General features: G+C 38.2%; 1 protein-coding gene across 1 annotated transcript in view; it reads left to right on the top strand.

Moving 5' to 3' along the window:
* The window catches only part of LOC136674158 (teneurin-1-like), a 362,280-nt gene that overhangs the window by 41,570 nt on the left and 294,907 nt on the right, over window positions 1–25,803 (top strand). Inside the window, exon 2 of the mRNA XM_066650044.1 lies at window positions 19,605–19,888. Within this exon, the coding sequence (XP_066506141.1) occupies window positions 19,672–19,888 (217 nt within the window). The 5' untranslated portion in view covers window positions 19,605–19,671. The remainder of the gene's footprint in view (window positions 1–19,604; window positions 19,889–25,803) is intronic.

Here is a 25,803-nt window from a genome sequence, read left to right as displayed (position 1 = left end):
TTAAGTTGTTGTTTGTTCATTGTTAAGTGAACAACTTTACCTTGCTCTAACCCAGTTGCAAAGCTTTAATTGTCACAGTTGGGCAGCTTTGTGCATTTTTCTGAACCCCGCTTGCCCGCTGTGCACAAATAATCTCCTTTAAATTTCCGAGCTAATTAAGTAGTAGTAGACGTGAGTTGTCTACGTGACGGCAGATAGACGGAGATGAGGCTGCTCTGTGTGAAGAGACGTCTCCTTTATTAACTTGAAAAGGCCGCACAGGACCAAACTCTGTGATCAGAGTAATGAAGTATGCCTACTTTGTCACAGTGGTTATAAGGTACTTTAATGAAGGGGGGTGGGGGGGTGGGGTGCAATTTTTAAAAAGTACATCGGGGTCACATAAGTCTATGAAGTTTGTGTGTGTGAGAGAGAGTGAGAGAGAAAGAGAAAGCGAGAGAGTAAGAAGGTATATCTTATTTATAATTTTTCCCTATAGATGCAATTATTATAAATTAATTAAAGGTAACACTTTCTATAATTAATGTGTTTATAACATGTCGTAATGCATTATTATAACATTGTAAACAAGGCTGTTTAGAATATACAAAACTGCATTACAATGTATAACCATGTTTAAAATGCTATGACTTGTTTTCAAATTATTTACTTGTTTTTGTGTTTAAAAATAATCCTGCTCCCTTAAGTTCTAGTTAATGGTGGATAATATAATTTTATGAATATTACTTAAATTACATTATGTTAATACATGACAAAATCATATGTTCATGTCACAACATGCCTTTTTATTTAACAATAATGACCCAGAAATAATTGTGATAGATTATTTTTTCATTTTAAGACTATATTTCACTATTCATTCATTCATTGTCTGTAACTGCGTATCCAGTCCAGGGAATCATTGGGCAGAAGGCAGGAACACACCCTGGAGGGGGTGCAAGTCCTTTGCAGGGCGACACACACTCACTCACACACTCACACCTATGGACACGTTTTAGTGACCAATCCACCTACGAACGTGGGAGGAAACCGGAGCACCTGGAGGAAACCCACACGGACACGGGGAGAACACACCAAACTCCTCACAGACAGTCAGCCATGATAAACCAATAGTTTAATTATTATGACAGGCCTAGATACTGTCCTGAAATAAATAGTAACAGCCATGTTTATGATGCCTCATTCATGTATTACAACATAAAATAATTTTGTTTATAGATATTTTTACAAGTAGTGTTCTTGGAAACTGACTTTGTAAATTAATGACCATAGAGTTTCAGGGCCGGTTGCCAGGGAAAGTTTAGCAGGGGCACTTAATGCTTACATACACTGTTAAACTATTTAACCATATTTTGGAATGTTACTAGCATTTGCATTAGAACCTAATTTGCACTTACATCAGATAGCAAGTATAAAATCTAAGTAAGTAATGAGAGAGGAGTATTGATAACCTATATACATTAATGGATTGAGTTCCTCAACTCATCTTTGGACTCAAATCGACTCCATTTGAGGGTCACTGTGGCAATAAGGACAAGCAAAGAAGAAGCTAAGGTCACCATGCCCAGTGATAAAAAATGGTATACTACTAATTATTCACTTACTGACTGTACTCAACAATAGTTATGTAGAATGTGTTATTCTACAAATATTCTTAATGTTCTAATATGTAGCCAGAACTTCCTTCATGGTATATACTTTCTAGTATTCGTTCAACAAAATATATTTATGTATTTTATGTATTTAATGTACCTTCATTCATTCATTATCTGTAAGCGCTTATCCAGTTCAGGGTCGCAGTGGGTCCAGAGCCTCCCTGGAATCATTGGGCGCAAGGCGGGAATACACCCTGGAGGGGGCGCCAGTCCTTCACAGGGAGACACACACACACACATTCACTCACACCTACGGACACTTTTTGAGTCGCCAATCCACCTACCAACGTGTGTTTTTGGACTGTGGGAGGAAACCGGAGCACCCAGAGGAAACCCACGCGGACACAGGGAGAACACACCACACTCCTCACAGACAGTCACCCGGAGCGGGAATCAAACCCACAACCTCCATGTCCCTGGAGCTGTGTGACTGTGACACTACCTGCTGCGCCAGAAATGTGCTATAATGGACTAACACAATCTAACTAGATAACTTAAAAATGTCTTTCTCAAGATGAATATATCTCAGAATTTCATGCTAGTATAATATTTCTCAGATCTTTGACTGCAGACGGAGAAGTCTACCACTGCTTGCTTTTCTGCTCTGAGTGAAATGTAGATGGTAAGGACATGGTAAGGTGCCACATGATGAAAATCAATCTTGATGCTTTACTGCATACTGAATAGTATTCAGTAAACAGTATTACTTATGCAGTATGCACTGTGGTAGCATGCCATTCCAGATAAACTCATGGTCTCTAGATTATAAGGTAAAAAAACAAAACAAAACATAAAATAACCTCATCAACTAGTTGTTCTGTTGAAACAGAGAGGTACTCTGTAGCAGCTGACTTTGAAAATCTTAAGACGAAAGAACATCTATTTTTTCTGTCTGAAAATATCTGAAAAAATAAATCATAATTACATATTTTAATTTTCTTGTTTTGGAGGCCTTTCTTTTTTAGTATGGCCTCATTAACCTTGGTTGTGGTGCTGAACCCTTGCTGGGCCCTTGGTTGTCAGTTTGATGATGACTCAAGGGGAGATGAAGCCCACAAGCTGCAGCAGAAGGAAAGACAGCAGTTGATCTGAAATGATATATTAGCTTATTAGACCAAAAATTATGCAGTGTTACTGAGGTTCCCCAAGGCCCTTGGCCACTTCACCAGTTCTCCCTATGTTAAAAAAAGGCCTGCGTTGTGAAAAATCAAAATTATCTTACTATATCTTTGTTTAAAATAGGATTTAAATATAAAATGTATTACTTGTAACAGTGGTTTAAACTTACCACTTGTTCCCAAGGTGATATAGTCCATATATATATTGTTGCTAACACCCTTTACTTTCAATATAAGCAAATGTAAGGCTTTTTACAAATGCTTTCGGAGCACCACTATTGGACCATTCATCAGGAAATTAGCACATGATGAAAAGGACATTGTTTGCATCGTGTAAAATAGAAAAACATAAAAAAATAACATAAAAGTTTGTGTTATAAATGCAAAGTTAATCCTAGTCAAAATGATTTGACTTTGTGATGTTACCAGAAGGAAAAAAAAAAAAACAACAGATTTACAGATGTTTTGTGCCAGCCTGGGGCGGCACGGTGGCGCAGCAGGTAGGTGTCGCAGTCACACAGCTCCAGTGGCCTGGAGGTTGTGAGTTTGATTCCTGCTCCAAGTGACTGTCTTTGAGGAGTTGGTGTGTTCTCCCCGTGTCCGCGTGGGTTTCCTCCGGGTGCTCCGGTTTCCTCCCACAGTCCAAAAACACACGTTGCAGGTGGATTGGTGACTCAAAAAGTGTCCGTAAGTGTGAGTGTGTGAGTGAATGTGTGTGTGTATGTGTTGCCCTGTGAAGGACTGGCGCCCCCTCCAGGGTGTATTCCTGCCTTGCGCCCAATGATTCCAGGTAGGCTCTGGACCCACCGTGACCCTGAACTGGATAAGGGTTACAGATAATGAATGAATGAGTGAATGAATGTGCCAGCCTGGTGTTCAGGAATGATTCAGTTTGGACAATTGCAGTCTTATTTGCTGTGCTAATGTTGGGTAGAACCAACACTGAAGCTGATTCTTAAATAGCTTGCTATTTCCTTTATTGGGCACGTCATAGATCATGCAGTTATGGCATCTATACCCCCAAAAACGTTGATTATAATTAAACAGGGAGTCATACAGCTTGTGACAGAATATTCACTTATTAGACCTCTAGCTTATACTTTGCATTGAGCATCATTTACTTAGTCTCATTTCATTCTTGAGCTGGGCAAATAATCAAAAATTGAAATTGACATTCAGAACCTCTAATCAACATAACATTGTCTATATAAATTAAATAGATGTTTCTTTGTATTCTGTTCATCCTCTTTTTTTGTCAATTCTGTTAATATGTCCTCTATGTGTGTAGATACACTGTCCCCTTAAATATACCATGCATGTAGTTACGTGATTTTGCCCTGTCTGATTGGGCACATTAAAGCAGCATAGTGGAGTACGCAGAGGCCAACTGAACAACAAGGAAAAATGTTGTGCCTGTCGTTTGGATGTGTTTTGACTTTAGTGTAGATGACATTGAACATAAAAAATCAAATGTAAACACAGTAACCAAAGTTAATACCATCAGTCTGTTGCACCACTTGAAGCACAATCACATCAACAATTTTGAACAGAGCATGGCTAGAAAAAAATTATAAATAAATAAAAATGTAAAAACTCTAGCTCCCAGCAACATTAGAATAAATATTTTAGCTTTAATACTTGAGCATGCAAGCCTAGTCAGTGAACTATGAAGGCAAAAAACAAAAACAAAATAATCATTAATTAATTGTAATCAAGGTAAAATGTTGAATAAATAATTATATTCATTTGCGGTCATATCACCCAGCACTATTTCATGAACCAAACGTCTGTGTGTATCTCTCTACCTTTTTACTTGTAAAAGGAATAAAAATTGATATAAGGAGAAATGACCACTACGGTACTGGAGAGACCAGTGAAGAGTTTAGGTAGATGGTATAGTGCAGCTCTAAATGATACTGGGCAAGTTGTGGGGCTAAAAGCTGAACTGGTGAAGGCTGTTAATAGCATTGATAGACCATGTTTGCCAAAGAAGTTGAAATTGTGGTGTCTGCAGTTTGGCTTACTGCCTGGTATTAGGTCGCCATTGACTGTTTATAAAGTAGAGAAGAGGGAAAGGGTTATGAACAAGGCCACGAGTAAGTGGCTTGGGGTGCCACAGTGTTTAAGTAGCATGGCATGCTATGGGAGAGGGTTACTGGAGCTACAACTCATAAGTTAATTTAAGGAATTTAAATGTGCAAAGGTGATTTTGTCAGGATCGAAGGATGCAGTGGTTTAAAGCAGCAGTGCCAGTCACAAAAGCAGGAAGGAAGTGGAACCCACGAGTGGCAGTGCAGGTAGCCAGAAGCTCATCAGAGGTAAGGGATGTGATTGGCCAAGTGCAATACGGAAGAGCAGGCCTTGGGTCAAGTGATTCGTGAAAAGCTTTTAGTAAGTTCACATCACCAGAGAGAAGGCAAATGATGACTAGTTTTATTTGCGGGCATGAAGAGGAGGCACGATACACAACAGCAGCATCACAGGCAAAACAAGCCAGTGGCTTCAATGGGAGAATCCAGAGAAGCAGAAAATGTCCTGGCAAGAGTTGTGTGCGATAGAGACAAGTTGTGTTAAATTTTTAGCTGGGAGCAACTTACAACGTCCTTCCAACACCTCACAATCTTGGACAGTGGGTAGGTGAAAACCATAGCTGTGGATTATGTACAGGGCTTGGCACGCTGACGCATATTCTATCAGTTTGTAAGTTAAGTTTGTCACATGGTCTGTATACATGGAAACATAATCAGGTGCTAAGGGTTTTTGTTTGTTGAACTGCAAATGCCTAGAGGTTAATTAATTGACAATTGGCTGTAGTAATAAAATGGTTAGGTTTGTGCATGAGAGCATGCACAGGCTACAAATATTGATAGATAGGCTGAAGCATGAGATTGGAAATTGCTGGTGGACATAAGTGATAAACTGCAGGTCCCAGAGTGCATTGAGTTAACTACACTGAGGCCAGACATGGTGCTATACTTGAAAAGTAAACAGACTTTATTTCATAGAGTTAATAGTGCCATTTTAGGATGCAGTAGATGAAGCATTTGAAAGGAAGAAGCTGAAGTATGTGGACTTGTTGGCTGAGGTGAGGGAATGCTGGTGGAATGCTGCACATCCCGTCGGCATCAGGGGCCAGAAACTAAGGACAGCTGTGAAGGAGTTATCAGAAACTGTAGAGGTGCTATTGTGATTGTTGATGGTGTAGCACAGAAAGTTCATAAAGTGCCAGAACTGGTGGCACTAAGCAAGCATTAACACTGCCAGTGGGGCTAGGTACAACCTTAGTCACCAGGGAGGCCAGTGTGGATTTACGGTTGTTGATGGTAAGGGTAAGGTAGGACTGTAAAGCTGGCTTGGAGGGGGGTGGGTCTGGGACGCCAGACTTCACAGTTGAGCCTTCTGGAGGTGTCGCGGGCTCAATTCAGCGAAACACTGATGAGGGGAGGTGCCTAGCTGATGACCCATGTGAAGAGCTAGTGATGCAATGGGTGGCTTGGATACTCATGTAATGGAATATTCCATCGGTGAATATATATATATATATATGTGTGTGTGTGTGTGCAAAAAAAAATAAAAAATAAAACAGCTTGATTAATTCTGAGGTTGAAAAATGCTAATGAAATTATGTTTATAATATAATATGATATAATATAAATAAATAAATAAATAATCTGGAAGTGTGTAGGACCAGTAATACCAAAAGAAAAAAAAACCTTCCTGATGCTAATGCTGCAGTAATAGAAATGATGGATGCTCTACTGACAACATGAAAAGCAGACTCTTGCATCCTGCCGTAATCCATAATGACAGGTTTATGTCTCTTCTGCCTCAGACAGATTAGTATTTACTATGTGTTGTGTTAACAAGTTAACAAGCTTCATGCTTTGTGCCTTGGGGCCTGAATTGACAACACAAGCAACTGCAGCTAATTTGCCTGTGTTGAAATGGTAAACGTACAAGCGGTTTGTTACTTATTCACTGATGATCTGCCAGCAGTGAGGGTTTAAATCGCAGATTCAAAGGCCTTTATACTTGTTGCTTTCCACATTAATGGACAGTGAAGGCTGTGAAGGTTACAAATGGGACTTTTCTGTTCCCAGGTTTGAAGATTATCTTTCTAATATTAAAATATGTACTGTAAAGGAAGGCCTATTTTTGAAGTGTATAGCTAAGGCTGGACACTATTACAGCTTGATTTCTTTTTCTTGTACCATAAAGGGCCTTGAATCCAGGATCTTGTTTCTAACAATACGAGGCACATATGAGAGCTTTCATGATTCTTTAAATATTATTCTCATAATTTCTGGATATGAACTGCCCTTTGGATTACTTGAGGTAAATCCATGTGAATTTTGTATGAGGTTGAAAGGCTTTTCTTGTTCCAATGGTTGTATCTAGAACCACACAAATAGTGCAGAAGCCATTAAAGACTGTTTTTCAACCGTGAGGTGAACCAAATGCTATGTGAATGAACATGAGAAAAGGAAAATGAAACAGTGGCGTCAGTTAAATATGGAGATGGCTTTAGTTAAAATAGTGCTAAGAGACAATAAGTGCACTTGTAGAGAACGGACAGCAAAATGTCTTCGGGCATGCATGCGAGAAATATAAAATTAGCCCTGCTAAATTTATTCATAATAGGATATGAATAAGGCACTGCACTGCATAGATAATATTAATGTAAGGTCACATATGTTTATACAGCATATGCATAATAATAAAGTCACAATGCGTTATGTTATATACATATTATGTATATTTTTGACTTTATATACCCATAATCTAAATGACTGAACGTACACCAAACACAACACACAATTCCACAGGGGAAATCTGAATACCCCTCTATCTAATGCTTGACACTCAGTACAGTAATCTAAAGCTTGTGTAAAACTGGTCTAGGGTCTGGCTTTGGACTCAGAAAGTAAATGTTATGAATGTGTAGAAGTCCAGCACATCTTACACTACACCTGTCTCATTAAAAGAAATGCTTGATAAAAATATGAATCCACATTCTTTAAATTCGGAATATTTTATATTGTCCATTGAATATGTTTCTACTTTGTCCATTACTTCACTGTCCTGCTCAGATTCTATGCGTATGCTGCCTTTCAAACATGCAAAAGTTTGGGGGCTTCTGTTTAAGGCATGTCCACATGGATCAGTACAGAGGAGATTTTCCTCTCTCCATTTTTTAAAATATCCATTCAAAAAATTAAAAAATGGCTGCATTGTCATTCCAGCCCCCTAGGGGGCATAGTACCTCTTAAAGAGAGATATCAAAACATGAGATGAAACACAGGTTTAATCCCAAATCGCTTCATGCCTATGCATTGCACTACCCTAGTCATGAAATGACTGAATCTAGATCTTAATAGTGCATTATTTATTTCTAATACAGCATCATTTATATTTGTACATATGTGGGAATCTAACATATAGTGCTAGCTGCATTGTAGTTTAATGACATATGTAATTCACCCAATAGTGATTTGAGTTTCAGCCCGAGAAATGCATGCTGTGCGATGTCAGCGTTTCTGAAAATAACCGATTAGCGCTCCCACACAAGAGGAGTGACAACGCGGTTTTGAAAAATCCCCACTTTGAAGAGCGTTTTCAAAAACCTCAGTGACCTAAAACACCTTTTTCCTGTGGGTGGGAGGCCACAAGCGCAGAAAAAAACCTGTTTTGGAAAAGAAATTCTGCTATGCGTGACATTTATGGCACAATTAAAATCTTTGTTGTTCCCTCCTGAAGAGGAAATAAAAATCATCAGCATAAAATGAAGTAAACCCATTATGTGCACTTTTCTTTCCTTATGAACATCTAATTTGACCTGGGGCTTCCAACTTTTGCATATAACCATGAATATGACTATATGACTAAACAATAGCGAATACATTTCTTCTGACATTAAGGGTGTTAATTTGTCAAAACTTCTACCTTTCACTGAAGTGTTCTTGTGACTTTTCTAAGGATTAGAGTTGAATGGCTGTGTTCATAATGTGTTTAAAGTAGCTAGATTCACTAGTTATAAAGGGTAAACATTTTTCCAACAAATCTTGAAGACACGAATTGGTAGCTGATCTCTCAGTATAGCGATCTTATGGATAGCAGTCTGTCTGTTCTAAACTACACAGCTAGTTAAACACTATTTTAAACAATATTTAAAATAACAATTAATTCAATCAGGGAAGTCTTTAAGAACATATTCTTTCTTTACAATGACAGCCTGCAAGCTGCAAGGGCTACTTGAAGAAAAGCGGGAATAAAAGTGGATATGTATAAAAGGAAAAAGAAGTAAATAAGATATAACATATTTGCTACATGATTAGATGTAACATGAGTGAACATTAATAAACAAATTTTACAAATCCATTTGGCAGAAAAACAAGTACATGTATCAGTAATCACACTTCTTATGTAATTCTTAAAAACGCAGCTTGACATAAAGGTCTTTAATTTTAACGTTTGCTGAAGTGAATTCCAATGACTGGAGTGAAGCAGAAGCCAAAATTTTTACCTGGAGGACCTCGTACTATATGTAGCAGACAATGGTTGTATCAATTTTTGTAGATAGGTTAGTGTTTGACCAATGAGGGTTTTGTAAATGAATGTAAACCAGTGGGGGCGGGGGTATATGGCAGTGGCGATTGCTCTAAGACTGCAAGGGAAGCTCAGCTTCCCCTAAAATGTAAAAAAAAAAATAAGTGATCAAATGTATACTGTTGTGTGTACATGTCATTGAATAAATATGCACTACAACGCGCTCAAGTTTTGTTCAGAATCAGCTTCTTATCACTGGTAAAGACGCGGCTTTCCTCTCAATCATTCCCGCAGCTTCACAGTGCTTTAAACAGTGAGGATGCTGAGCGTCCAGAGTTCAATAGTGAAGCAGCGAAGTGCAGCGAAACGAGACGAGTCATTGGATAAATGCTGGGCTTTGTCCCGCCCATCGGACGCTCAGCGTCTCTGGGGGTCTACGGGGCAGTGGGCTGGCCTCGGCTGGCCCGGACGCTCAGCTTCTGCATGATGATTGGATGATCTGTCTGAGGCTGAATCCCTTTTTGATTGACAGCCAAATGAGCGAATCAGCGATCCTTTGGTGTAAAGATCCGTGGGAGCACAGGCGGACACACTTCACATGGGCCAAGGCCGTTTAAGCAGCCTAGCTCTGCTGGCCATTGAGAGGACACTAGTCAAGTCCCTGGAAAAGACGCCTTGTTGGTACGACAGGGTCACAGATCATTTTCTTAAAAAGGAACGGAGGGTAGAATTTACGTCTAAATAAACTGACACATTTTATGATGTAGGCCGAAATTGAGCTTCCCCTCCTTGAAAGACCAGCATCCGCCACTGGTATATGGGTATATAAGTGTGTAAGGATGAGTTAGTCAGAGAGGAAAATGAGCAGTGATGAGTCCTAAAGGGGGCATTTCTAAAGAAGCAAAGAGCAGAATGATACAGTGCATTAAGCTTCTGAAGAGTGGGTTTGCATTACAGTCTATAAATACTATCACTATAATCAAACAGAGGGAGTATAGTCATCTGAAGCAAAGTGAGTTTTGCAGCATGAGTGAATCCACGTATGTCCATGTGTAACGCATGTCCAAGTTTTCCATTGCAGAGTATGGAACAATTAAGCAAAGCTACATTTTATTCCAGTGTGCCGCCCTGTACTGAATGGAGAGCTTCCCAACCATCAGAAACGCCCGTATGGTGTTGTGTGTCTGCACCCATGTCATATCATGTCATTCTGACTACTCATTGTCATGCAGTGTGAGAAGATTATTTGCAAGTGTTGTCAATACACGACGGATGATTCAGACATGCAGTTTGATTATCATCCAAGCATAAGATTGAAGAGATTGCAAACGTATGCCTGGCATAAGACCATGTAAACAACATGGTTTGATTAACATTATATAAGTAAGGTCTTAGTTCACCCAAGCTTAGTGCAGTCAAAACAAATATGGTGCTTTTCCACTTCATGGAACCTACCGAGCAGAGCCGAGTCGAGTCGTGAAGAGCTGGACCCATGCGGTGGAGAAGCACTAATAGTCCACAGTAGTATACCCTGGGCTTCTCAGTATGTCCAATTTTGTTGAACAAAATGCAAACATGTAGTGGGATTTGATTGCATTCAGGCACAAGGACATTGAGGTCCAGTACTGATGTTGGATGATTAGTTCTGGATAACAAAAGCCACTCCAGCTCACTCAGAGAACAGAGAGCCTCTGCTCCACCACTCAACACGGAGGGGCCTTATTATTTCTTTCACTGATGCTCAGCTTTGGGCATGGTGACCTTGGGCTAGCGTACGACCGATCCATAGTTTCTTATTCTATTGTTAGTGCCTCTCATTGAAGTTATACAAGCTCTGTGTGTGCAATAATAGTATTAATATCTGTCTATTCAGCCTATAGCATGTTAGGCGCACTCTTTCACACTGAGGTTAAAGGCTAATGCCTGGACTGCATTTTGAATAAAAATGGTTATTTATTGCTGCCAGACAGAGCAGACGGAATGTGTAAATATCAGTCAAAAAGACACAGCAAAATGAGCCTGTTTAAAGTGTTTGGAAATTGGCCAAGTTAAAAAAGAGTTATAGTAGCGTATGGTACATAAAACCACACAAATATTATAAGTGGACCTCAGGGAAAGATTGAAAAAGGAAAAAGGAGGAAAAGGAAAATGTAAAGTGAGGCTTTTATAGAGAATATTAAGTATGTATTCACACTTGCCAGTGCTAGATTTGTTTGTGAGTAAACTTCCATTTTACTCTAATATACACTTATATATATACTGAGAATTCAAACGTCCTCCAGTTCTCCTTTAATTGTATGATATTTGTTGTGTAGTATTAACAATGGAAAACAACAACAGTAACTAGAACAACAAAAACATCAAGTATTAATATGCTACATTTACATTACCTACAAACGTAAATAGAAACCACCATCTTTAAATCAGCTAAACCAAAACTCGCACATACTTTTGGATACAATATTATTCCCAAGAAAAGAACAAACAGAGGCATATGCTTTTGCAGTGCTATTTCCTTGATGGAACTTGATGGAACTCTTGTTTGCCATTTCAACAAATTTTTATTACATATTTTTTTAAATAAAATGACAATGCAACAATTGCAAAAATATTACCAAAAAACACAAGAATGATCAAATATTGAATCACATTTGAAACTATTTGTAGAGGGCTGCACGGTGCCGCAGCAGGTAGTGGCGCAATCACACAGTTTCAGGATCTCAGGGTTTGAGTCTTGCTCCGGGTGACTGTCTGTGAGGAGTTTTGTGTTCACATGGGCTTCCTCCGGTTTCCTCCCAGGGTCCAAAAACACACGTTGGTAGGTGGATCGGCGATTCAGAAGTGTTCATAGGTGTGAGAGTGTGTGTCGCCCTGTGAAGGACTAGCGCCCCCTCCAGGGTGTGTTCCCGCCTTGCTCCCAGTGATTCCGGGTAGGCTCTGGACCCACCGCGACCCTGAACTGGATAAGACGTAACAGATAATGAATGAACGAATTAACTATTTGTACACCTAATATTTAAAGGACAGATCTAGCCAAAGTATCATTTGTAGCACATCACATTATGGTTTTATATTCAGTTTATCAGCCAATCTGATACGTTCATGGCCTTTGAGTCTTTCACAATTTCATGTGAACTGATATTTACCACTGTGCGTTTCTTAGTTGGTATATAGAGTAAATCCCTTCCTCACAGAATATATATTGGTCAAGACTACAACCAAGAGGATCGGTAGGCAGTTGAATTATAGGAAGTACTACATGTTTACAAGTGGAATTATATAGAGACACTAAGATTATAGGAAATCACTAGCAAGGCTTTATTGAATCAGTCAGGTCTCAGCAGCCTATCAAGACATGCATGAGTGCTTTACATGGGGTCTACTGTCAGAAACAGACAAGCGGAGCAGAGGCATTAAACAACGAGAAAAACAAAACCCCCTGCTGTTCACCATATACCAGCACTTATCAAATCTCCTGAGCTGAGCTGAAAACTCCAAATGTAGTGTCAGATCCATCTTTCAAGCATTGTTATAAAGATACATGGCCTGAAGACAACCTGCTCGGAAAGAGTTTTATTCTGGAAACAAAAGAATTAGCTGGGTTTTTGTCAGCTTCTGTTTTTATGGGGAGACTTGGCACCAGAGGATGGAATAATGCTGTGAGGATTTTTATTTGCAGCTATTGTGGTCTGGTACTGATTTTGGAGGTTTCTGGATCACAGAAGCCACCCCATGTGATTTTTTTATTTTATTTATTTAAATTCCTGTTTGAATCAATTGATACTGGCTTTATTTGTTAAGTTTTGTCTTGTTTATCGCATTAATGTCTTTGACATGACAGAAAATAAATTGAGATATATCCCATGTCCATGTGTTTACAGGGACAGATGTTAGAATGCATTATGAAACCTGACATAATGAAATCATATGATTTATAATCTATTAAAATGTAACCATAGATAGAGAAGGCGGCTTGGGACTTGGGTTTGGTTTCCACGACTGGACTGAAGGAAGAGTACTGTGTCCTCCTTCAACATCCACAGCTGAGGTGCCCTTGAGAAAGTTACTAAACACTCAGCTGTTTCCCATCTCACACACACACACACACACACATATATATAACTAAACTAGACCCACATAAATACTGATAAACCCACAGACAAACAAAATAGGCCTCTCAAGGTAAACACAGTTAGCTTCAGTGCCTCACTTCGATTTCTTTGACCTCCGAAAGGCTTTTAGAATAGTAAAGCCTAAATATTACAATCATTATCAAATAGGTTTTATACAGCGCCTGCAGCAATAGCTCAGAGACCGATCAGTTGATAAAAACCAAGGCTAGACTGTTTACTTGGACTATAAGATGATGTTCAGTTCGACTCTTCAGTTTATTTCTTTTACACTGCAAATGCACCGAAACCCGTTATTGCCGCCCCACTTTTATCTGGGATGAGATGGAGCTGCGACACCCTGCACCTGTCCTTTTACTTTTAAGCCATTTATTTTTCCAGAGGAAAGAAAAAAATGGTCTGAATGTAGTTAGCTAGTCAATTACATGAATAAAACACGTCGCCTTTTATAATTATTATTATTACTATTTGTGTATTTTTATTTATTTATTTATTATTTTATTATTTTCCCTCCTGTACAAAAATGCGACTATGGAAGGAAAGCTGTGAGCTGAGCTATGGACAAACTGGTCAGTTGGGTTCAGTGCTTGCAGAGTGTCCTGAGAAATTAACATTCTTTTTTTCCTTAAATACTTAGATAGCCCTAATTAAAATACATGCACAATCTTGGGGCTGTTAAATGGAAACATCTTTAATTAGGGCTAAGCATGTGCAAATTCTTAAAGCTTAATTAATCGTGATTATTAAATTAATTCAGTTCATGATTAATCTTCAGAATATACTAACCTCTCTCTGCATAGTTCACTATCTCCCACATAGTGGTCAAAATACTTCAGTTCTCATGCCTAGCTTATTGTTAATCCTTTACTTAAAGTAAATGAGCCTACATGACACTTGCAAATGCCCTTTTTAACAACAAAAGTCCTCATTTTACCTTCAGAACTACTTTGTAAATGTGTAACACTAAATGACACATATAACAGCTCTTTATAATAACATAAACCACACAGCTCCTAGAACATAGATGCAACATGAAACCTTACAGACGTTTCTTACAGAACTAATACATAACGATATACATCCACAGGAAATGCACATGACACCTTCAGAGGCTCTTCCTAACTACAAGCAAACTCACATAAAAATAATCATACACTTGATAAGATACACATCCCACTGTCTTACTAACGGTAACCACAGCATTCCTGTATTCTTTTGCCATTTAAATCCTAACCCAAACCAATGGGCTTGCTCTGGTCATTTATGATCCAATCAGCAACCAGCTACACCTAACTTCCTTCAGTGTTTTGCTGAATTGGGTCCACGTCGCCTCTTAACGGCTCAACCGTGAAGTATGGTGTCCCAGCCCCAACCTCCTCTAAGCTAGCTTTACAGTCCTGCCATCCTTCAACAGCTAGAAATCCACACTGGACTCTGTGGTGACTAAGGCTGTACCTAGCCCCACTGGCACAGTTAATGCATGCTCAGTGCCACCAGTTCCGTATCAACTTTACGCTTTATCATCTACCTGTACTATTGGAAATGGTAAATCCACACTGACCTCCCTTGTGACTAAGGCTGTACCAAGCCCCACTGGCACCGTTAATACATGCTCTGTAAATTGACATATGCATTTGTAAACATTTATTCCAGTAGATGTTCTCATATAGTTGTAAATTCTTAATCTTGTTCCTCTTTCATACGGATATACATTAGTAAACAAAAGGTTGAATGCATCTGGTAAAACAACAGGTTTTATTTATTTTTATTTTTTTAAATTAAAGTATGCATCCATGTTTTTTATAAGGGGTTTTATTCCCCTCTTGCTGTTGATTGTCATTGTGCAGGGTAACAAAAAGCTCATGCGCAGCCATTCCATAGAGGCCTATATCATTTTAATGTTTGTATATTACATTAAATACAGAGCTTTGCCGAGTAACACGTTGGAAAACAACTGTGTCCTTTTTATACATATAGTGTATTTTCCCATATGTCAACAAAATAGGAATTCAGCACTGCCATTTGTTGACAAATGCTTCAAATTTGTTCACTCAAGAGGATGTGTAGGTGTTACGTCAACTTGATATCAGAAACCCCTTTATGACATGCATTTCACACTGGGAAATATGTTTGTACAAATTATTATGTAGGTCTGTGCCATATAGCCTTAGGGACACACAATAGTGTTTTTTCTATGTCTTCTCTACACATGATCCAGGCCAGTAAGAAGTGAGTCAAGTGTGCTGGAGCAGGGAAAACTCAAGTATGCACTATATGGGCTCCCTATTGAGATTAGAATTGAGGAGCAGTGCCATATAGTGAGATATTGCCTTACTGCTGAGACAGGGTCAGCCATTGTAGGGCATTCTGTGGTCAGCTACAGGGACCCATGCCTTAGTTGACCTTTATAATGAAAATGGAATATGGTCGTTCAAAGGATTCACGTCAGCTTCCATTCTCCTTCACTTTGTCCAAGTCTGACTGCAGTATTTCAAGAAGTCTGTGGGTTCCTGCCTTTCCTTGCCTTTCAGCTGGTCAGTTCTTTCATGCCAGACTCATGCTGACCTCTCCATCTCCAGCAGCGATGCCCTCACATGTTTTAATTATCTGCAGTTGTTTTTTTTATGAAATGAACACTTCTAAGAATACACTTGATGTTGACTTACCAAGAAGCTTGTAATAAGCATGTGTGTTTTTTTTTTAAATGATCATTCCATGGAGTCTCTAATTACTGTGGGAAAACACTATATGGTATAATATGTTTGGACAAAGGCATTAGTAGGGTTCATTTTGCATCAGGTATACATTTAAATCCCAGAGAATGCTTTAAAGGAGACATAATGTGGAAAAAAATAATTAGCAAAAAACAGGACAACACAGTCAGGGTTTTTTTTTTCTTTTTTAATTGGGGGCTTCCAGAAAATTGAGACAACCTGATTGGGCTACTTCTTGCATTAAGTTCCGGGACTTGACCTCCTTGTCTCAGTTCCTCCAATAACAGCACTGGACCAGTAATTGTGAGATTGCAAAGACAAACATATTTTAGCAGTTTCAAAGAAGAGAGACAGGAAATGAAGTTATTACTTCCCAAAGGTGCTTGTTATTACACCCTAGGGAATAAAGAGCAGAATAGACATGGGTGCGCAGTATCAGAGGGTGAATAACCTCACACAAACCTCTCGCTACACACCAGCCAGGCTTCACACACACACAAACCCACACATAAATACAGAAACAGCCCAAATATGCACCCAACATGCCCCAATCACACAAATAACCTCAAACAAAGGGGTGGAGCAAATTCAAATGTAGCACCTTTTGTAAGCCCTGATTGGCCCAGGAGCCCAGAAAGTCCATGATTGGTACTACAGTACAAACACAACCATAGTGCTGAGCAAAAAAAGGAGCAAGAAGAAGAAACAAGCTTAAATGGCTAATAAACAGAGCACTTAACTCCTCACTGTGGTGTGCTAGCTTTGAGAAAAACAATGGCTTATTCTTTTTTAAAGGAAAAGTCATTGAGACCGGTCAGTCTGATTAGAGCTGTTTAGACAGGTAGAGAAGAGTAATGTGTTGTTTTTGTTTGAGCCTTGTGGTGTTTTGAATAAATCATGCTACTAACATTTCAATAAGAACCTGGGAAACTATGATAACTTGTGGAAAAGTGCTAGAATATGCACCCTTTAAAGTAGATTCTGAAATATTTGTGTGTTGATGGCAGCCACAAAACATTAGTGTCTATACGGCTGGGATGATTAGTTCTTGATCACTTATGCAACACATTCTAAAGAAAATTAATTGCTCCATCATGCCTAAGAATGCTGTTCCAGTGCTGGGGGGCCTTTATACGTCTCTAGCTGTCACTAGGTGATCACAGACATTCATTTCATTCCATTTTTCTATTTTGTGTGTCCACAACTGAAAGCCTGCATCCAGGGTGTTCCCCAAAAATAAATAAATTCATTTGTTTTTTTGTAAATTGCTGCCTATACCGGAAAATATGAAAAAAACAAAGTTAGAATTTTGCTCCAGGTTTATGTCAGGAGAGAATTTAGAAGTGTATCTTGAGTCACAGTACCGGCCCTATGTTTATGCAGGAATGAAAAGACAAGTTAAACAAATACAAACAAGTAAAATTTGTGAAAAAAGCAGGAGCATCTGAGCACTAAATTCTTGCTGCTCTAAGCTCTGCATTAGATGTGAGCAGTGGATGACTATCACTTTAAGAAACTTGCTCTCAAACTGGTCGTTCTGAACAGGGGAGAGAATGGTGCTGTTGTGTTTGACCCTTGTGTTATTTTGACAACAGCAGGTAACTGACATTCCATTAAGACCGTGTTAACGTGTAGAAAATTAGTATAATAGGTCACCATTAAGGATGAAAGAATGACAGCATGTGAAGTGTTAAACGACTACCAAAATAGTTACACACAATTAGGTATAATTTATAGCTAATTAATCATAGAATAGCGCATACACATTTAGCATTTACAATACATATTTATGTTTTACTTTTTAGGAATTCTAAATACTGCCATTTTGAATGATCTGTGACCTTTGGGATGCCTGAATATTCAATTGCTATGATAGTATAAAATATTTATATTATTATACATAATACATTTGCATGCATATAATACATTTGTAACAGTGCTGACCAAGGTGGACAAAAATGAGGTCCAGTTGATGCTTGTGGCCTCAGCAGATAGTCAACCCTGTGTGTGGAGATAACTGTATGATTTTTAGTTGTTGATTTTGATAAAGATGATCAAACCAACACAGATGCTGTGTTGTCGCTTATTTGTTATTGCCAGTCATTTGTAATATTTCAGGATTTACATTGTTCAAGTTATTATAGTAAATCTATCAACTAATGATAAAGACAATATATGAGTCTGAAACAATGCCATATTCATTATTTAATTTGTAAAAGTGCTCTAGAGCAGCTGTACATACGTTTACTATGGCTCAGTGCCAAGCATCAAATAGAGAGGTTTGTTTCATGGCACTGTGTTCTCTGGAGTGATAGACCCGTATTAAATGCCTTTATTTTTTGTTGGAGTGGTGTTTATTATTCATAAGTGATCATCCAACATCAGTACCTGACCATACTAATATGCTGGTGGCTTAATGTCATCAGCTCGTCACAGTAATGTCCTAACATCTAGTGTAAAGCCTTCCCAGAAGAGTATAAGCTGCTACTAAAGCAAGCAAACTGTCTGTCAATACCTTTCATCTCAAAAGAAATGTTGGATGATCACATGAATTTGACCAAATGGAGTTATAATATGTAAAATTACATATTTATTACATTACACTATAATCCAATTATATTCATTTAATTTATTTCCTGTTCATCCTCTCTGTTTGACATTGTTATGCCAAATAGTGCCAAATAAAAATGAGCTAAAGAAGGCAGGGTGGGTTTAATTTCTGTAAAAATACATCTATTGTCCATTAAACTTGTTAGAAAGTTTAGCACGGGTGCTTTTGACAGGATTTATTTGCTTTTTTAGAGAACTATGAGAGTGAAATAATTAACAGCTTTTGTTATCATCCCTGAACCATGATGTCTGAAGGTTAAGCTCTGTTTATAAGGATTATAGGATGGAAGTGAATGTTTACTTATGATAATCTCTTCAGTGCAACCTCTCCAGCTATTTTTGACAGATGAGGAAAAAGAGAAAATGTTCAGAATGAGCAAACAGCAGAATCTGATATTTTCCAAAACTTTGTTTGGTGAAATGTGCTGTTTTAATGATATTGTGTTTATTCAACTTTCTTTGCTACACTTTAAATCACACACTGTCAAAAGCACCACTGCGATCCTAAAGCCATATTTGCAGTTTGTCAACTTACATATACGATCCACATATCAGAAATAAAAACAGGACTTCGGGACTTCATCTGTCCAGCCACAGCCTGATTGTTAAACATTGTTCAGTAATGTCCAGTTCTGAAAATCACCTCACAAACAATCTGAATAATAAGCAGAACCTCATCTATCTAAGCAGCAAGCCAACTTTGAATATCACCCAAAATGACACAAGCAGTGCTGTGCCGCTCAAGTGTGCATTATCACGTGTTTAATCTCCTCTGAAATATTTCTTAAAAAACGAAGTGCATTTACTCAATGGCATTATCTGTGTTTTCAGATTCCCCAAGCCATGTCCAGCTTAGCCGATCCAATGTCTGAATGAGCTCTGTGGGGTGTGTCCAGCCATGGAAGAGATGGACTGTAAACCATACCAGCCACTATCCAAAGCGCGGCGGGAGATGGAAATGTCATACACCAGCTCGTCAGATGAGAGCGAGGATGGACGCCGTCAACACAAATCCTACACATCCCGAGAAACTCTGCCGGAATACGGTCAAGACGTCCGCCTCAACTACAACAGCCAAAACAAAAGACAGACCACCTTCGGCAAAGAAACACAAGGTGACAACTTTACATTATGAGATATTAAGGGTGGGAGCTATGACAAAATGACACCCTATGACAATATTTAAGATAAGATTTAGATATCTGGTTCACTCAGGTGACCCCAAATTACAAGATAATGGACCCTGTATTTGACAGAATGTTAACTTTCATAAGATCTCCTCTCATGCCACAACCATCCATGGCCCTTGTGAAAAACAGAAAGTATACTTAGATTGTGCTGATGTACTTATTGTTATATATATTTTCTGTAAATAACAAGAGTAATATACTAAGTGTATTTTAAATGTAAATTAATATAATTTTATTTACATATTGGCAGTGATTTAGTACACATTAGTAGTTCTAAGCAGTTCTAGTATTTATGTAAATAGATGAATATTTCAGCACAGTTTCAAGTTTGTTTGTTTTTTTTACCTCCCACAAGGGTTTTAAGGTGACCATCCACTTCATAGATAATGTTGCTAACCAGTGGCAGTTGCTAGTCATAGGCACTCCTCCAGCTGGTCTTCACCCTGCCTTGGTAGAGCTGTGTGTGATTGGAGGCTAGGCAAGTATATGCATAGGGATATTGAATAATAATTGGGTTGAAAATGAATATTCTATATACATATACATATTTTGAGACATAGACATTAACATTGCCATATTTAATAACAGCCAGTCAAAATGGAGTACAGTGACTTTTTCCCAGTTTCTCATACTTCACTGTTTTACATCCAGTTATACAATCCAATACACCTTCTGTCTATGCATTCTGACAATTGCTTTGATATGCTCAGGAAAGCATAAAGTTATCACTACAGCAAAATATCAAAAACTATATCACAATAGCAATACTATATTCTCATGTTTACCACATCTACAATAGGTATTGCCATGTAAGTATCGTGCTGTGATTCAATATGGTAATGCAACATAGCAGCTGTAAAACGAAATGTGAAATGCTTTTTCCTCAGTGTACTAGTTTATAAAAATATTAATAAATCATGAGTACTACCTATTTGTGCACATGTTCAGTACCTATTGGATGTTGTAAACTCTTGCAGTATACATTTAAAAGGAGGTTCATAAATATTAATACAGACATCACTCTAGTATTTCATGCATCGCCACCAGCTTGCTTATAATAGATACACTCTGTGACCAAAGGTTCGCAGACACCTCTTATAACTAGATAATTTAGTATGTTAAGGTGCCCCAATTGCTGAACGTATATTCTGTTTTCAAAACACAGCTTGTGTAATCTCTATATAAAAGCATGGATTGAGCTAGCCAATTAGCATCGTTGATTTCTGCATTGCTTAGAACACAGCCACTATACTCTCCATTTAGTCCCTTAGCACTCTCCAAAGTGGCTACTATCTCTCTTTGTGCATGTGTCAAAAAAGCGAATATATATATATATATAAAATATATAAATAAAATGAGTAGACATAATGAAGGCGGAAATGAGTTTTCCCTTGCAGAGGTAGAGTTTCCAGCACACAAAGCCAAAATGGGTCATTCTCCAAAAAAAAAAAAAAACCTCTTTTGGCCTCAGACATAATGGGGAAAAAATCTTCTATGGGCGAAGGGGGGAAAAATGGCACGCATTAAGAACTTGATGGATTGTCCTCATGCAGGTCATGTCCAGTGTTAAGGGAAAAATAGACCTTGAGATTTCAGATAATCAGAGCTGGAGTGGGTGTATTGTTGGGTTTTGATCAATAGTGTGTCAGTCACTGTTTTAGCCCATGTTTGGCCAGTGTGCTAACAGCCAGAGATGTACATCCCTAGCAGCTGACAGTAGCCCTGTAGTATGTAGACCTGCTGCTTGATCTCATTGTCACACTCCCTTGTTGCCTTCATGTCTTCAAGTTGTTTCAGCCCCTTTATATGTGATTTCTGCTTGCATGTGCTTTGTCCTTTTTGTATTCTTTTTATGGTTAAACACTAGGTAGGTTTTCCTAACCTTAAAATAAAGGTTCAAAATCATCATGATGCTTCACTGACCTGTAATACTGAGAATAGAACCTCTGTCTTTGATTCACGTCTTTGATTTTGGACGAGGGTAGGAAACCACTCCCCCATTCTCCTTGATATCAGTACAGTGCTGTAAATCTGAATTACACCCAGCAAAAACGAGTTGAAAAGACGTTGAATAGACTATTTGGCCAGCCATCTCAACCATCTACACAATGTTTATATTTGGATGAAAAGGAAAGGCATTTACAAAAAGACGTCCCTCTGTGTCTAAATTGGCTAAAATGCGAGAAATGGTCTGAACAAATACATCTGCCTTGGGCTAAAACTGGACCCAATCAGACAGACCACACAGAGCCTAATTTTCAAAGCCTATTTTTGGGCTAAATAAAGGCCTTGACGTACAGACTAGATTTAGCCCAAACAAAAAAAAAACATAATGAAGGACTGTGCAAAAGGAACAGACCATTGATATTTAAGTCATATTTATAATATTTAGTTCTTCATTATTTAGTGAAAAAGAAACAACAATATATATAAAATATAAAATATATATATAACATTTTAACACATTTTATACATACATTTTGTGTGTGTGTGTGTGTGTGAATCAAAGAAATTGCATTCTAGACTTTTGGGTGGCCAGAGAACACCAGTAGCTTTGACTTCTTTGTTTGATTTTTTTCCCCATCATTTTGCAAGTGATGTAAATTGTACCTAATATTTCTCAGAAATATTGTTAATTTACTGGTCATTGTTTACTTTAAAAGTCATTTTAGAAGTGGAATAAATAAATGATGATAGTTGCCTGAGGAGACTGCTATGTTAAGATGTAGTAGAACGTATGTAAGATAAGCAAGGAATATGACCTAGCTTCTAAACATTACATGTTATTTTGCACAGGTTGCACATGGCTGTGAATAAAATGGGAATGTAACAAGGAAAGAGCAAACTGTTGCATCCTGTGTGTGAACAAACAGTGAGGTGGCACTCTGCTCCGCCTACACTAGCCTTCTGTTCTTCTGAAACCAATTTGTTTGGACAAGGGTTTGGACAAAGAGTAAATGTCCACCACATAAATTTGGTCAAATCTAAAGCCTACATTCAGTCGCCTCCTGATTGTCCCACATTGTACTTATTATTTTTATTGTTATTTTTAGAGAAGGCTTTAGGTCTGTTGGAAGATTTCTGTAAGTACTTGATTGCATTCAGACATGACATAATCAGTGAGAATCAGATACACATATATATATATATATATATTGGATGATATAATTTTGGAGTGAAATCAAAAAGTCACTCCAGCCCATCCCTAAGGAGCTCCTTGAAATTTGTCCAATGCAGGAGCTTGGCATTAAGCATGGTGACCTTAAAAGCTTGTCCTATATCAGTCTCGCTTCTCTGTGGCGGTTATACAAACTATGCCTGTAGAATTAAATATCCACAATGGGTGCACCTTAAAAAAAGCTAAATTTACCAATTATAATTATAAGAGGTGCCCATAAATGTCTGGACACCTATGATTTCTGAGTTAGTATCAGTTTAACACTAGGGCCACAGTGGATCAGTGTCCTCCTTCAACCTGAGCCTATTATTTCTAGCAGAGTGGTCCGTGCCATGCTTTCCACTTGAGTGCGCTTGAGTCCGGCGTTTAAAAGGATGAATTATGAATAGAGGAGACTAACGCGCTATTTTAACGACGCTCCTGGCTCCTGGCTCTTCTTCGTCCTGGTTCAGGGAGCTCGTGCCGAAGACAGATGTTTTGAGCGGTGCTTAATTTCCTCGCTAGGGCCCAGAGAAGCCACCTGGGTTACTAGTGTCAGGGTGCCTCCTTAAATTCCACTTGAGCCAGGGTCTCAGGGGAAGCTGGGACATGAGAGGAGGAAGTATTGACATTACAGAAAGACACATCCAGCACAAGCATAGGCTATTGTTTATGTTTTGTTAAGTGAAGGTTTATCACCAGAATGAGACAAATACAAGTCTTTTAGCTTCAAATGTTTTATTATTTATTTATTAATTTATTTTAGATTCAGTTACATTAGAGGCTTTGTTGGTTGAGTAGCTGGAAATATGTACCTACAAAGAGTGTATACACACACACACACACACACACACACACACACACACACACACACTCGGAACTTTGACCATTAAAGAGCAATGGAAATGGGGATAAGAAAGTATGCAGAGAAACAGATGGACTACAGTCTGTAACTGTAGAACTACAAAGTGCATGGTCAGTGATGCAGTGAAGCTGATAACATAGACAATGGGTGTAGATGCAAGGTAGATGTTCCTAATCCAGTGAACATTCAGTGTGTGTGTGTGAGAGAGAGAGAATAAACAAACAAACAAACAAATAAACAAATAAGTTAGTCTTGTTTATGTGAAATATAACCGACAAATGTCCTAAGATCTTTGACTGTAATGATTATAACTTTTTGTTGAGCAAATGAATGCATATAGATTATTATAACTCTTATTGAAGGAATGTAGGTAGTGATTTATTACTAATATAATGTTGGTCCGAACGTGTACCTGTGGTCGTTCAGAAACTGCTAAATAAAATCCGTTGTCAAGGCTGAGGCATTAACCTTACACTAGTACTTGACCTTATCAGAATGCTGTCATTAAAATAAGTTTCTGTCCTTTTTCTCTTTCATGTGGCATGTGATTTTTTAGTTTAGATCATTTTATTGTTATTCTTTTTTTTCCTCTCGTTCCTGTGGTTTACTTATATAAATAAAAATAAAGAAGACTGCACAAATAGACTTTATAAACAATGTCACTGTATAGAACATAAGACTTCCAACCTAAGACTTGTTGGAAATATATTAACACACATTTTATGGAGTAGCATCAAGAGTTACATGCCAGTGGAACAACAAACTCTGTATACCAATATATACTTTCAAATTAGTATTAAATTATTACTACTAGCATGTCCATGTTTCCCTAGCCACGCCCTTCTTCTCATGTGACTAACCCTGTTAGTCCTGTCCTAACCATCTGCCCTTTCCCTCATGTGACTTGCACAGGTCCTTCTTATTTGTTAAGCTTTATAAGCCCTGTCAAGGCATGGTCCTAGTGTTGTCTGTCATTTTTGGTTCTTGGGCTAATAGGTTGTTTCAGTCACTAGCTGCATTCCAAAGCCTAGGCTGCATCCGAGGTAGGACTCTTCTATAAAGACTCCTTCTTAGTTACCCGATCACACAAATGGAACGGTCTATGGAGGCTTTGTCGTGATGTCACCAGAAAGGTCTTATCTTCCTTGAAGCACTAACATGACTAAGATAAAATAAGTTGTATTTTGTTATACTACTAAATATATGCTTTCTATGGTACTGTAATATACTAATAAGTGTTTTGACTTTATTTTACACTTTACAAGGAAATGAAGTCTGAAGGTGAGTTTTTCGCCATGTCTCGTTTATTTTCTCCAACACGCTGTACATGTGCAGAGAATTGTGGGTAACTGAGAGCCATGAAAGACGTAGATGGCATTTTTCTCATCTGTATACGAGGGATCCATCACATTGGAACAACCTTCTGTGACATAGAAATGCAGAGAAATGCAGCCGAGCTCAGCCACATCCTAGGCTTTGGAACGCAGCTACTGTTCTCTATTCAGTTTCTCATTCTATTCCAGTGTTTAATCCTTGGTTAGTTTTCGCCTCGGTTCTCTGTTCATTTCCTAGTTTGTCTCTATGTTGTTTTTATGTTAAATTTGCCGTTTATCTGTGTTTAAGGTTGTTGTTTGTTATTTTCTTTACTGTTTAGTTTCTATTTCTGTTCATTTTTCTTGTTAGTAAAAAAAGCTTCTTTGCATTTACTTCCGCCTCCATGCTTCTCCATTAACATGACAGGAACAAGAATGCAGACTGGGGGCTGTATTCAAGTCATCTGCCCATCAAATTTGTATTCACTTAAAGTAATTAAGAATA

Source organism: Hoplias malabaricus, chromosome 17, assembly GCF_029633855.1.
Source record: "Hoplias malabaricus isolate fHopMal1 chromosome 17, fHopMal1.hap1, whole genome shotgun sequence".
Classification (NCBI taxonomy): Eukaryota; Metazoa; Chordata; class Actinopteri; order Characiformes; family Erythrinidae; genus Hoplias; species Hoplias malabaricus.
The sequence above is the reverse complement of the archived record's forward strand: the minus strand, read 5'-3'. Positions and strand labels throughout refer to the sequence as shown.